The sequence below is a fragment of the Etheostoma cragini genome, chromosome 2 (assembly GCF_013103735.1).
Source record: "Etheostoma cragini isolate CJK2018 chromosome 2, CSU_Ecrag_1.0, whole genome shotgun sequence".
NCBI lineage: Eukaryota > Metazoa > Chordata > Actinopteri > Perciformes > Percidae > Etheostoma > Etheostoma cragini.
This window is the reverse complement of record NC_048408.1, coordinates 8046641-8062106: the sequence shown is the minus strand read 5'-3', so window position 1 is coordinate 8062106 and position 15466 is coordinate 8046641. Positions and strand designations below refer to the sequence as shown.

The 15466-nt window shown below is 40.7% G+C and overlaps 1 protein-coding gene across 4 annotated transcripts in view; it reads right to left on the bottom strand.

Moving 5' to 3' along the window:
• Positions 1 to 6543: 6543 nt before the first annotated feature.
• Positions 6544 to 15466, bottom strand: part of sh3pxd2aa (SH3 and PX domains 2Aa) — a 118098-nt gene continuing 109175 nt past the window's right edge. For 3 of the 4 annotated variants that reach the window (XM_034886235.1, XM_034886240.1, XM_034886256.1), the window contains 6 exons: positions 14856 to 14973; positions 11260 to 11663; positions 11128 to 11142; positions 10641 to 10690; positions 10059 to 10178; positions 6544 to 9239 (listed from right to left, as the gene is read on the bottom strand). In XM_034886235.1, coding sequence (XP_034742126.1) covers positions 7218 to 9239; positions 10059 to 10178; positions 10641 to 10690; positions 11128 to 11142; positions 11260 to 11663; positions 14856 to 14973 — 2729 coding nt within the window. In that variant the 3' untranslated portion in view covers positions 6544 to 7217. The remainder of the gene's footprint in view (positions 9240 to 10058; positions 10179 to 10640; positions 10691 to 11127; positions 11143 to 11259; positions 11664 to 14855; positions 14974 to 15466) is intronic. The other variant, XM_034886247.1, reaches the window with a different exon arrangement.

The following is a 15466-nucleotide window of genomic DNA, read 5'->3' as shown; positions in this document are numbered from 1 at the left end:
CTAAGCGCCCTGCCGCAGAATGCAGGCAGCCGCCGTGTTCTTGATTAGGACGCTGTTAACGCTGCAGGATCGTCCAACCCGGAAAGGTTAATTAAGACACACGGTTGTGCTGATTAGAAACAGGGACTCGAACAGAGACAAAGAAAAGCGCCACAAAGACACAGCCCCCTCCAGTTCCTCGACACAGCCTGTTTTTTTGCAGCTGGGAGACAGCTCCCGCTGATTCCTGCTGGCACTTCAAACTACTGCAAATGTGTGAGGAAGTTTTCAGGGTGACATGAACACACAGCATTCCGTGATTCACAGGCTCGGGGTTGTTCTAACCCAAGCTCTGCGGCTTCGCTTGTTCTTTTTCTTTCTTCTCTCACACTCCAAAAACATGTTCATTAAAAAACCTACGAAATCATTTCCCTAAATATCTCAAACCTGCTCTCGTACACTTACTACAACTTTCTTATCAAACCTTATCCATCCCTCCTACCACACCACCGCCTTATATAAAAATTTAGAAATCACCCCATTCCAGAGCTAGGTGCTGTTGACTTTTGAAGCCAATTGACGCTTATTCATCAGATAGGCATCACTTCGAATCCTGTGTACTTTTTTTACCAAAAAGACTCAAGGAATTCACTATTCTTTTTGTCTTATTCCAAAAAAGACTTTTTCAGCACCAAGCCTGACGCTCACACCCTCAGGGCTACAAAAGATCTGAAGACACTGACAGTAAAAGAAGCTACAATCAGAAGTAAGGAATCTGTTGTTTTTTTATACTATGGATAGAGACAGAGAGTGAGAGAAGCTCCTGGAGTGTGAACTGGATCATCATTTGTTTCCCACTGACTTGCAGTTTCTTGCAAAGTATCTTCGAAAACATGAAATCCTGCAATAAAATTAAGTTTGGAGTAATGAGATCCCACCTCGGTTCGGCAGTGGACAGCTCATTAAGTGTGGGGTTTACTGACGGTGGGTAGGAGTCGGATAAAATGGGCTCCTTGTTGGAAGGAGTAGAAACAGTTCCTACTCGCCTTTCATCTCGCTCCTATCAAAGCTCTCACTCCTCTCACCCTGTCTCCTAGAATCCACTATCAGTTCCATCTTGTGTCTTCCCTGCATCCTGCTCTCACAAATCCTCATCCTTGACCTCCGAATTCTCCTTCTCCTGAGTGCACCTGCAAACAATCCATCTCATCATGCGCACGTGCACGCACACACACACACACACACACACACCAAACATTTCTGGATATCTCAGTTATTTCACCGGGAATAAACTGCTCAGCTGTGTCGAGAAAGCAGAGATGGAAACACGTGGTGAGCAAAAGAAAAAAAAGAAAGAGAAGCGGTAAGCAGAAAGGAAGTGTAGCCACAAGGAATAGCCTAGGCTATGGCAGCAGCCAGTGTTTGAGATTGCAGAGTTGAAGGTGCCTTTCATTTGTTAAAATAAAAAGAGCGGGGAGTGAAACAGTGCCGGCATGGCGGAGCTGTCTCAGCCGGCTGACCTGTGTCAATATGTGGAAAAACCCATATATTCTCTGGCGTGAATGACTCTTCATCATCGCTGAGTGTGTGTTGGCATGTGTGCAAAAAAAAACATTAATACCGCCAAAATCCATTTCCATTCTGGCAGGTTTAAGAGTGCTGTTGATGAAATACACAGAACTGCTAGGAATGAAAAAGAAGCCTGTCCGTTAAAGGAACAGTTTGGAAAAGATCAAGAGTTTGATGGGAAGATTGATGTCACTCTCGTGTCTTTACGCTAAATACAAAGCTAAAGCCAGGAGAAAGTTAACATAGCTTATCGAAAAGACTGGACACAGGCGTTAACAGCTACCCTGGTTCTGTCCAAATAAAACTAAATCCATCCACATGCACCTCTAGGGTGTATCTCGTTTGTTTCATAAAAAAAGTAAAAAAGACACATGGAGGTGTTATGGGGGTTTATGTGCTGCAATATTTCTTGCCCAGGTGCAGTGACTTCCTAACATCTTCTTCGACAACCAAGAGTAAAACTACAACTTTGTCACTTTAACAAGTGTTAAGTAGTACGTACTGAACTTTTTCTAAACTTTTCACAGTCTAGGTGTATTCCCCTATTCACCTAGTCGCAATGCTAAGATAAGCTAACTGTCTTATGACTTTTGCTGCTTATGTAAAGGTGCCCTGCCACACAAAACTGTTTTTACTTGCATTTTTTGAAACATGTTAGGTCCATATGTGTTTGTGTTATGTTGTGAATGTAAAACTGCTACCTCCTCTGTCAGCTCTAGACACTGAAGAGAAATAAGCAGAGAAATCAGGCCAATTACAAAAGCTGGTCAGTCTGACGTCATGTTGCCTGAGCTCATTACTATTAATGAGCTCGTTCAGTTGCGGTGATAGCTAAGCTTTCATTGGCTAGCTGTTAGCCAATCAGAGTCAAGCAGCCTAGCTTCAGACATTACCACAAAGTCATACGATGAAGTACGTGTGGCAGGGCACCTTTAAGGATTCCCTACAGATGTTGTTTAAGACATGTATATACTCTGCATTGAATTATAATGTGTCTGATAAGTTTTTTCCCCCAACAAAGAAGTTAAATTAACTTGTTTAAAATCCTTACAATTGTATTTAATTTTTCTGCCTTCTTCGTTTTCTCTCTCCTCCCATTCCTGGTGTCTCTTCCAGGCTTCCTCTTTGAGAGGGAGTAAGACACAAGACAGGGAGGAAAGTAGAGGAGCCAACGATGCAGTTTAAGGAAAGAAGTCTACGGACTCATAGTATGTAAAATAATAGACAGAGCTTCAGGGCTTATGAAATGAAAATTACCTTAATTCTGCATTCTATCTCATTTTCAGCAGGCAGAGACTCATCTGGCTCCAAAAAGAAGACTGTTTTAATAGATGTTTGTGAGAAAATGACCCTACTTCCTCCTTGATGTATCACCTCAGTAAACAACCAGTTCTACACTCTTGTCCAAAAAAAAATCACCTTTTGGTTTAAAAAAACCAAGATAGCCAAATTGCAAAACTCAAGGCCTCAAAACGTCTTTGCTGCTACGTCCATTGTCTTTACAGTCTATGGTTGCACACTGGACAACGAGTGGCTTCCACTCGTGATGTCACAGAATCATGCTGATATGTTTGAGTGAAGGGTGACTTTAACAACATGAGCGTGGCATAAATGTTCTCATCTAACTCATGGCAAGACAAATCAGAGCATTTTAACCACTAAGGTAGAGTTTAACTACAAACTATCCCAACAAAAGGATGTATGGACATAAGCACCCTCCGCTATAGAGGGAACTCTATGTATTGGCCTGTACACTCAGGAAGTTTTGAGCACAATGACATATTCCCCTGTAGCCCATGGATAAGGCCTGCCTGGGGTTAAGCAAAGAGATTTTTTTTTCTATTTTTGGCGTACATCCTGGAAGTTGATGGATTGAACTGAAATGGCCGGAAGCGGCGTTCATCTCCCCGCTCTGTTATTTACCGCCAAGATGCTCCCGTTGACGGTTCCAAATGTCTGGTGATTTGTGAGAAGTCTGACTTGGTTTGACAATGGAGGGGGTAAATATCAAAAGAGGCCTTGGCGTCGGTGCAGAGAGGACACATTCCAGAAAAAAGAAACAGAAAAAGAGGATAAAAACAACACCAACACAGAAACAAGAAACTATCAAAATTCCATTCAGGCACGAACGTGACAGCTCAGAGCAGGGCCACTGAGGCACCTGATGATGGGCCCATGACTCTCAATCTGTGAAGACCCGAGACAGATGGCTGTAATGTCAATACAGAACGTGTCCTTGGGTTTCTGCCATGCCATTCACAGATCCCTGCCCTCTGCAGGAGGAGCACAGATTCTCATGCTAGTTGGTATAAAATTCCATCACGTCAGGAGTTAATGAGATGTCACACATGACTCCTTTGGTCCAATGAGTTCTCCAATGCTTTTAGAGCATTTCACATCTGCTCTTTAAGATTGACCTAAAATTATGCACTTGAAATTATGGCAAAAGCTCATGTCTGGCAGTTTGACTGGGAATATCTACTCCCAACGAATGTAATGGCATGGTTCACGTTTTTCTCCTAGACATGTGATATTTTTCCTCTTGTTGAAGCATGATGTGTTTCTTATCTATTGCACATTTCCTCGCGGATACATTTCAGAATTTGTCAAAAAAGGGGAAATAAGAAAAAAAGAAAGAAGGTAAAAGCATGAATAAAGATAGATCCTACACAGCTAAAGTATGCTTGATACAGAACAATTCCCTTGCTATTTAAGCCAAGTAAATTCAGCCTAAATCAAAACAAGCAATATGCAATTATAATATGGGCTGGATGTAATGTACAAAGTGATTAAACACATTTACATAATGCCTTCGTCTCGATGGGAAGGGGCCCCTGATGCCAGACAGGAAGTATCAAAACCCTAATTCTTAATCTTATCATTTTTAGGTACTTATATGGTTAGCTTTTTAATTTCCATACATCCATATCCATAATGAATGGAAAGTCCTCACATATTTGACTAAATTATGAAATTTTTGATGTTTTTGTTGAGTGCTCGGTTAGAATGTTACAAACTAAGATGAATGAAGTCCAATTTGTGTGACAAGGATAATCTGTATAATGATATACATTAATATTTTAAGTGGGGGGAAATTGGGAAACCGTAATAAGACATACAACTATTTATAATAAATACACAAAAAATCAGGCATTATGTAAAGCACAATAAAGACGAAGGAAGTGCCAATGATTTGCTAAAGTTGCAGCACACAGCATAAAGGGAAAAAAAGGAAACTTTTAAATTTTTCAAAAAAATAAATTAAGGTCCAATACAAGACCTACATGTGCTACAAAAATATTTTAGCTGCACTAAGCTTTCAAAGAGAAAAAAGAAAAATGCTGTACAGTTTTTTAGTGAGACTCACTGACCAGCAGTGCATTTCTTATTGCACTGAGGTAGGATGGCTGGTAAGCCTTGTGGATGGGATAATAATCATGTTATAGTACCTTTGACTTGCCACAAGAGATCTCCATTTCTCCAATTCTACTCCAACTTTGGCATGGCCACTGTCATATAGAGAACTATATACAGAGTTCCACCACTCATTTGAGGTGAGGGGGAAAAAAAAGAGAGAAACTAAATAATTACCAAAATGTATTCAATAAATAATATGCTGAGTATTTACTGCATCTTTATATTAATGCACCTTAAAAACAGGTTTAAAGGGCATTCATTCACAAAACAGAACCACTTCGTTCCTCGTTATTGCCGCTGTGTGATCACAGAGTAACAAATTGACAGACAAAAAACAAATATTTTCCGCTAAAATAGATAACTGCGATCTAGCAGGTACTGTACTTTAATACTGTGATACTGTCCAGCAGAAACTTAATAAAGAGTTGGTGTTCAGCCTCATACAGAGAGCTCACACCACTTATTAGAAAATGTATTTCAGCAGTCTTGAACATCAGCCATTTGAATTTTGAAAGTTGGAGTTTAGCTCAGAAATTCTCATATTTTATTCCTGCATTTGGGGAGGATTATTTCTAACTTTGTATTTTTTGGTGATTGGTAAGTCTTACTTTTATGATCTTATAATATAATATATGAAACCTAACTATAATTTGGAAGATGTGAAAAAAATCCCTAAACTTTGAAACAAATGAATACACTATGTCTTCTATTTAATTTCAAAACCCATACTGCACTGCAATATCTATTACAATTTACTTGTTTACTTCTAATTTCATAGATTTTTATTTTGAGAAAATGTGTGCTTCCAGGTACTGTTTTTTCTCATTTTAAGCATGTTGTTCAATAAACTGTATTACTTGTACCATAAATAAATAGTAAAATCACACACAATAGCCAATGAAATGACATTTCTCTTTGGTTTGATCACATTTTGGGATTAATGCTATGCAAATATGTCCCTGGGATTCAATTATTTCACCACATTTCCAGTATGTATTCAATACATCTCCACAACAGTGGTATTATTATATGTATACAAAACAAAATATATACAAATCAAATATTCCTGGAACTACTCTCTACAGTAAACCTAAACCTTTGTAAAGTAATTGTTTTCATATTTTGAGGTTGTTAACTACCAGGATATGAGGTGGTTTTGTAACAAGTAACAAGCTGTTCCTTTGATTTTCCAGAAAACTAAAACATGTAACTGTTATTTTCAAGTTTCACAGGTTTTCTTTAAAACATTTGTTATCCCAGATAGTTACATCTGGGATTAAAAGCATGAATATTAACATATTTTTCCGAGGTTTGATGATCTATGACAAAACTATGCCAATTTATGAAACCTGAGCACCTGAATATGTTACCAGTGTCTGCTGGTACATGACATGAGGCAGGAGCTTTAACTTTTCCAATTCGAGGCTGTCGGTGGATAAACAGATGTCACAAGAAAGCAGAAATAATTCTCTAAGGAAGACTTGCACCAACACAAGGCATTATAACATCGACAATGAAATGAAAAATAAGAAAAAAAACTGATAACAAGATTAAAAAGTTGTTTGAGTTTTGCTCGATGACTGAGTCACTTAAATCCTAGTTTTTCTTTCTTTAATCTCCTGTTGAAAGAATTAAAGAACCTTAGATCGAAACTTTGCACTTTGTTTACCCTCTATAGTGGAGCTCTTAACTGGGTATGGAATTACTATTGGTGGTGTTCATAGGCCTATGGCACTCTTAAAAGATTTGGTTGATTTCATGTTTTGCCATCCACCATTTAGGACCTCCATTCCGGTGATCAAATACAAAAGGCACTTATCGACCATCAGACTCAGAGATGGGCAGGAATAAGCATAACCATTACCCTGCTCAACTTCTGTATTACATGACACAAACCTCTTTAAGAGGTTATCACTCCCATTCATACCATGTTATCTCAAAACACTGTCCTCTTCAAATGTCCTCACCCAAGAATGACCAATCTGACATTTATGTCTCTCATTCCCAGGCAAAATATTTAAAGTCTTTACACTCTCCTTCGTATGCATTTTAGTAAACCAGCACTAAAAAGTGTCCTTCCTCATCAGATTAAACATCTTTCTTTTTACACACAGTCAATTTACATTTTTTAAGGACATATTGCTTACGGGAGTTTGCAGGTAACATTCTTAAAGAGTGATGCCACCGACGTTCTTGGAGACATCAAAAGGGGCAGGAGGGGAGAAGGACAGAGGAAGAATGTGGGGTTAGTTTTATTTTTTCCGCTCTAGGTAGTTGGAGGGGACCCAGCCCTTGCGGGGAAGCAGGCTGTCCTGCACCTGGCAGTACCACCAACCATTGGGGTTTCTTTCTAACACCTCCAGACAGGTGCCCTCAGTAAAACCCATTGTTTCCTCATCACCACGATAGTCAGCAATGGACACGTACACATCCCTGCCAAGGTTATTGTGGATCAGTTGGCTCTTCTCTATGGGCTTGGGTCGAACTGTGGACACAGGGATGCCGTTGCGTTGGTTAACTCTGCTAAGGGGGTCCTGGACATTGCTTGTGCTGAATGCGCTCCCTGAGGACCCCAGGCCGGAGCGCTCGGCAGGCCTCGTCTGGCTTTCAACAACTACATGTGGCCGCACGGTGCTGAAGGAGGCATTTCGGCGGACACCAAGAGTGGCAGAACCAGAACCATAGTGATCACTTCTGCCAAGAGAGTCATTTCGTCTCAGAGACCCTGTCATGTAGTGAGAGTCCTTGGCTGGCTGTGTTGTGGTCACAAATACAGACTGAGGCCTCACTGCCACCTGGCGAACCCCATTCCTCATCCGAACACCTCCATTAACCATCCCTGACGGCTTCGAGAAGCCACCCGGAGGCTTGGAAGGAATTGGCGGAGTGTTCCTTCTCAAGCCTTGATGCGGTTGGCTCAAAACTTGGATATTGATGTTATTGAGGGCCAAAACGTGCTGCTCGTTTTTCTCCAGGCTGTTGGACTTACTCCCTCCACTTCCATGCCCATCTAGGTCCAACCCACCTGCATCGCCAACTTGTCTGACAGGTTCCAGGTAGTACGAGGGAGCCCAGCCCTCCTCGGATCCCCATCGGATGTACCACCAACCGCTCTCCTGCTTCTCCAGAACCTCAACGTCCACCCTGGCTGGAAAGCTGATCTCAGAGTCCTGGACCTTCTTATAGGCATCTAGGGAGCGGTAGAGATTAGGGCCTTCCACGTCTGAGTCCCCACGGCTCCCTTTGGAGTAAACCGAAGAGAGATCTGAGGTACTGCGCGAACACATAGAGTCCTCTGAGGAAATGACCGAGGCTGTTTCAGAGTCGTCCCCACGAGTATGTTTGAGGCCATGAGGCCGGAACTGACTTGTAGGCCTCAGCTGCCGTCTCAAAGAGCTGATGTCCATCCTCTCAGGACTCTGGGGTTCTGATTTGGTCAGGAGTGGTTTAGGTCTGACAGAAGGCTTGGGTCGGGTCGAGGGGCTCTGACCTATTCTCTGCTCCACATCCCGGCTTAAGACAGGGCCTTTCTTGGGCCCTCTGCTCAATTCATCTGATGAAGAGTGGGGGCTGTTGTCCTGTGACCTGAGGCTGATATCTATGTGTCTGCCCAGGGTCTGGCTTCTCCGGTTCATCTCTGGCGTCATGGTCTTCATGGGTCTACCAGCTACAGGTGAAGATCCTGAGGGCTTGCGTGGGACTGTGGAGGAACGGTAGCTCCTCGGGGAATTTGGCTCACTGGAACCTTTGACTGAAGTTCTTTCAACACCACTGCTTGGCCTGAAGCCGTCATTCTCATAAATACACTCCTCTTTTGCAACCTCCTCTACAGACCTGAAAGAAGATCTTCGATGAGTGAACACAGGGGACGCCTTGCAGACAGGAGGAGAGGGCTTGCAGGAAGGAGGGGAGCAGCGGTACTTGTCGCTGACCACGTTGCTGATCTTCATATCCAGAGCGCGCTCATCCTTTAGGGAATCTGTGTCTGATTCCCCTTCGCATCCGATTGCAGGAATATCATATTCAGGTTCCTCGTACACAGGCCTGCTCGCCAGCTCTGAAATTGTAGGGGCAGAGTTAGCAGGAGGGGGAGCCTCTTCAGGCTCTTGTTTTTTGACAGGTGGAGCTGGCGGTGGGACTTTGGGCCTGGTCAGGGTGCTGGTCCGACGGCTGAGGTTAGGCTTCTTACGCTTGTCAATGTAGGAGCAGGGGGCCCAGCCCTCCATCTCTCCAATCTGCACATACCACCAGCCTCCAGGGTTCTTTTCTATCACCTACACAAAAAGACATGAAGAAGTAATTTTCTTTCTTTAGGATTTGTGAAACTAAACAATGGAATAGAAGGGTTAGGGTTTAGAGATAGATGATCAGGTGTTCCAAAACTGCTGTAATTACATCTGATATTGCAGTCTTCTTGAAAAAATACAGTTGTGGGAGAAGTATTCAGAGCCTTTACTTAAAACTACTAGTAAAACACTTTAAAAATACAAAAACATAAAAATGTAAGTCTACGTGTTTTATCAGCTATAAAATTCAGCTTTATTTTGTAGGCCTATACAAATTACATTGTTGGATAGTTTTTATTTACAATAAAGATTGTTTTTTACAAACTACATGTGTTTTGTCTGCAGAAAAAATAATTTGTGACATAACAAGTCACATTAAATGTCAGGTTAATGTAGTGGAGTAAAAATTACAATATGTCGCTCTGAAATGTAGCGGAGTAGAAGTAGAAAGTGGCCTGAAAAGAAAAGACTCAAGTAAACAACAAGTACCTCGAATTTGTACTAAAGTACCGTGCTTGAGTAAATGTACTTAGTTACATTCCACCACTGCAAAGATATCAATGACAAAAGTTAGTTTTGCTAGCTCAACATAGAAAAACCTTGAAAGAATCTGTTATCTTCATCTCTCTACCTGAGTTACTGCAGAGCAAATTCTCACTACATTATCTCGTTCAAATACAAATCTCAACGGCGCATCTCTATTGCCTTAGCTTTCCTGTGTATCTCAGGAGCACACCGTTGACATACATATTCAATGAGCCCAGACTGTCTAATCTCAGTGACAACAATGCAGATCTGGCCTCTTACATCAGCTTTTTGTCCTCCACGGAAACTGATGCCATCAGAGATTGAGGACTGGAAATCTGCTATAGTGTAATACTCTGCTTCCACAGCAGGGGGCTCTGGTGGCTTGGGTAACTGGAATCCCTGTGCAGTAAAGGGGAGAGAACATATTATGTCTCACTATGTCTTAAGAATGAGTATGACCAAAGGCATAATATAAAGGCTATTAATGATTATAATATAAAAAATAACAATATGTATAATATTTAAGTGTGGGCAGTGGTAGATTCAGATAGTCAAAGACATGCTGAAATTATGATTGTGTTGTTACTGTGGTTTAATGGTTGCTATGTCAACTCTTGAGGCAACCTGGGAGCTAATTAATAATCTTTCTTTTTATGTTTATATTCTTATTTACTGTATTTTTTACTGCTTTTTAAAATCTTTTTCAGCTAGAACCAGTGTTTCTAAATGTACTACAACATTCTTCAGTGTGATCAAAAGTAGTTCAGTGATGCTTACTGTACATGTTTCTGTTGAACAACAATAATATTAAAGAAAACCCTCTTGGGTATTGTTAGGAAGCAGTAGGTTGTGAAGTCTTACCAAGTTGGTTTCTCTTCGTGGGGGAGGTTTTTGTCTCAGATTTGGAGACCCTGACAAACGAAGAAAACATCCCATTAAACTGTATTTGTAATACACCTAACCTACATCAAACAACTAAGGAGTCATATTTGTGCCTCATTCCTGTGTATGCAAAGGAAGAAATACTTATACCATCAGCCCTAAGTGCTGTCATTCTCAAATTAAAATTTTCTTTGAGTGATCAAGAGATCAAGGAGATTCTCCATAAATATAATTTATGTACGTACCTGAAAAACACATGCTCAGGAATAAGGCACACATATAATGCCATAAGGAACATGAGCTAGTAAACAAAAATTGGACATTTATTATACGTGATTAAAATGGAAATCCACACACCAAACCCACAATCCCATGTTAAATAGTCTCACAGATTAGTGTGACAAAGTATATGCAATTAGATTACACCACCATCACCATTAGATACACCGTCAACCATGTAGCTTACCTATAGCATCAAAGCCTACACAAAAGGAAAATAACATGTCTTAATGTCTGATACAAACACTACAAATCCTCCTCTTCTTTGCTGCAATGCATTTACTGCTTGATTGTCTCCTAACACACAATAAATGCTCACCAATTTCCACTCTGTGAGGTGCCACTCTGGCAACAGCTGGGGACCCTGGCTCGCCCCTCGCTTTATTTTCATTTAGGGCAGCACTCGCTGCTATTCCCAGACATGGGCTGTTGGTGTCACGGCCGGCACTCAGCCTCCTGCCTGTCTCAGCATTGATTTCAGAGTTATAGGGCATGGGCAGGCTGATCTCACTCTTGGAGATGTGGCGCTCGGGTGTGGTGCTCCCCTCTCCGTCTGTCTGGATGTCCTTCTCGCTGACCGACTTCTTTTGTAACAGGTTGCTGATCTCCATGATGTTGCCGATGATCTCCACGGGGCCTGTCAGGGTCTTCTTGCGGGGGGAGAAGTCCTCTTTCACCTTTTTCAAGTAGGAGGCAGGGGCCCAGCCCTCTTTCCCCAAGTATCTGTGGGTAGAATGCAAAAAGACAGAATATCTTTATAGTGTATATCTTTCACCTGTTTTCTCTCATTTAAGGAGGCACTGCACCAATTGTACGCATACAAGTTTGAAAGATGTGGACATTAACCAGGCATTATGGGAAATATAGGCGCAAAGTTTTTGGATCTTGACCATTACAAAGGACAAACATATCTGGATATTTTAGCTTCTGGTGCATGATTTTTACCACTCTTTTATTAATCTGCTTTGTTGTTTTTCAGTTAGAAGTGCAATACTAAATCACCAGCGTACCCCTTTAAGATAGGGCACACATTATTAGTTGGACCATAAATTATAGCTAGAAGGAATAAACACATTTCTACATTTCGGGCATTTCAGTAATCAATAAAATACACCAAATAAGATACTGTGTAATGAAACTAGAACAGACGTGGAGGTAGCTGAAGGCAAGTAAACAAACTCAATATGCAAAGAGATAATGCTTCCCCACATTTCAACATTCATTGTTAAGCTAAATGAGTTGTTTTAGAATGCTTTGAGAAACAATAAATAATGTTTCCATTAGTCATTTGCCTGAAGGTGAGCCATTTACTGCTCAGAAGAGATGTGATCATTTCTGCTTCCCTGTTGCATAACTCCAAATAGCACGACCACTAGGAGTCCCCATAACCTGATAAAATGCACATTTTTCTTCTATTTTCATCCATTAGCCATTAAATTGAAACAGAAAGACTGCAAGGCCAAAATGCATTCATGAGGCTGCATTTGAACACTAAATTATTCTAGTGACCAAAAACGGGCTTGTTTAGCTTGTGATTAAAACACCACCTACACTACATCAACCATCAAACGTGGTTCAAAACAGTTATTTGCCCCTAGTCTATAATAAGTCATGTACATTTTAACAACAATAACTGAAACATGCATAATGCCAGACTATGTAAAACACTACACATACTTTCCTACATCTTGTTTACAACATCTGTATAAAGTTTAAGACCTCTAGGCCTAACCTATGGGAGCTAAGCAGTTTTCAATATGTGGTCCCCAAACCTCTCTAAAAAAGTAAATACATTGTTCTAAATGCCTTTATACTGAATTTAGCAGACAGTTAGCAATGGACTCCACACAGAGATATTCAGAACTTGGATTAAAATTCATGAAAAAAGCCTTTGATTCTTTCGATTAGTGAACATTTACAGACCAGAGAAATATAAATAGGCCATCAATGAACCCAGATTTAACATTTAGGACCAGCTCACAGGTAGGGAAGCGTCATGATTTATCATCTCTTTTGACTATTAGCATAAGCACTAAGAGTAGGAATCATGTTTTAGTGCTAATGATGTCTGTAAAACTGGACGATTGGATTGTGGAGAATCTAACCGATCTAACTATCTGTGGCATTTCCATATTGACACAAGTTTACACAAGCTTATTGTGATTTAATTCTTAATGTGAAAAATGTCCAAATCACAGACTGTAAAAGAAGATGGACAACGTGTCTCCATCCCCTCCCACTGTCCAAAAGTGAAATCCAAAATATCCCGGCTAGAGGTGCTAACCTGACTCAATCTTAGCTGTCAATCATGACGTTTCACTCCGTTTTCAAAGCATCAAATAAAATTATCAGAAAAATAAACATTTGACCAAACATCAGCGTGATCAGAACTACCTAAAATGACAGAAACCATCTTTGGGAAAAAAGTATTTGACCTGTGCTTTGATTTGTTAGTTAACCCTGTGGGTTTAATGAGGTCCCTATAACAGGTTAAGCCCACGCTTGGACTTGCCTGTATAAAAACGGCTCACATGGTCCGACATTTCTTGTTGGACAATGGGCTCTGAAGAACTCGTGCAATTGCAATGAGGGCCGAGGAGTGTCAAATCAAGGCATGCCAATTTTGTTTATAAAGCCATAAATAACATATCACACATTTCCTCAAGGGTCTACAATCTGTCCTCTATCCTTAGAACCTCATTTTGGATGAGGAAAAAGGTCCAACCAGCTGTTTGAACAAGCGCTTTGTAAAGATATTAGCCATTTACTACAAATATCACCCAATCACACATAAGCACCTTTAACAGTGAGTACGTTTGTGGGTATGTAATGTCAGCATGCACATATGTGTGCATGTGTTTGTCACATGCCACGAGGCAGCATGTGATAGTAATCAGCTGTGCAGTGGAGCTCCACTCTCTTTAGCCCCCGGGGATACAAGGAAACAAACAACTGGCAGGAAATACACACTGGCTTGATAAACGACACACATCTGCACAAACAGCCAGACAGACACGCACATTCAAGAAATCCCATGCAGCGCACCCAGTTGACCCGTGGAGAGCGCCGTATGGAACTCTCAATATCATTATGCAAATAATCAACTTTTTTTTTTTAAATACAACTTTAAAGCAACCGATAAGAGCTGCAGTAAAGTGCCGCCTTGATCACAGCACTGACGACCAACAAAACTCTCTGACGACAGAAATTGGATTAACAAATAAAAAAAAAAGCTTTGGACTGATTCCATTTTTTTCATTTAATGTATAAATTATAATGCAATTGTTTGTTAACAGTAAAATGACGGTTTGCTAACAGTTAAATGACAATTAACTAAAGATGAATTAACAATAAATGTAACATCTATTAAGGATGGTTATTATAAAGTGTTTCAGAATTTTCATATATGTATTTACATGTCTGATTGGAATACAAATGTGACTTTGATTTGACATTAAGGAGCTTTTACTGCATCATTTTTAGTTGTTGAAGCATTCCATTTTATTTTGACGTACAAAAGTACTGTCTCGGCTGTGTTTAGGTCCCCAGAATTGATGTTAATTGGGTAAACTTGTTATTATAGTTATTACCCCCGAAAAACCAGCAGTGAGTTCATACAGTGAGGAGATAGGGGAGTCTGAGTATGTGACCGTTGTTACCTTCCCTTTGCTGGCTCTTGTAAAGACAAATCTTAAGTAAATGGGTAAAATTATATTCCGTTAGAAAGGTATGAAGTTACCCATTAGTTTAACAACATTGAATTCATTGAAAGCATTACAAGATCATTTACATTTGTATTTAAACAGATGTTTGGATCGAATATTAGCCAACAAGTGTCTGAGCATGGACACACAGTTCTGTTAGCTGCTTTGTTTTTAGGAGCTGAGCCCCTTTTGTTCCCCAGCATTGACTCACCTGATGTACCACCAGCCCTCCAAGTTCTTCTGGATCACCTCCACGGTGACACCTTTCTCAAAGCTGACTTCATCCTTCCCCTGACTGGTGTGCGGCTGTATGGTCATGTATTTCTCCTCTGGAGGACAGGAGGGGTAAAGCAAAGACAAAGAGTAGCAGAGTGAGTCAAATGTTATCATGAACCAGGCTCACATTGAAGGAGTTAGACCACTGTATCGTTTACATCTTTCCAGAGGTCCTCATGAGGGGAAGAAAAAGCAGAGTGTGACCTACTTAAAATACTGAGACTGTTTCCATAGCAACACAAACACAAACCCTCTCCACCTTGTCCTACACCAGAGATCTTCAACAGTTGTCAGAGTTACTGCAGGGGGGCCACCAAATTATTGTTACTTTTACATTTTTTTGGAAAGAATCCAAGATATTATTAGAAAATTTAAATCAGCCCAACAACAACATTCATGATATCCTAACTGGCCTAAGGTACAGTGTTCACAAAGGCAGTTCATCCTAATGATTCACTGTCTATGTTTAACTGTTATGGTTTGGGGTTTTTGTTGGGGTATTTGTCCTGTTTGGCCTTCCCTGTGTTTTTGTCCCGGTTTTCCCAT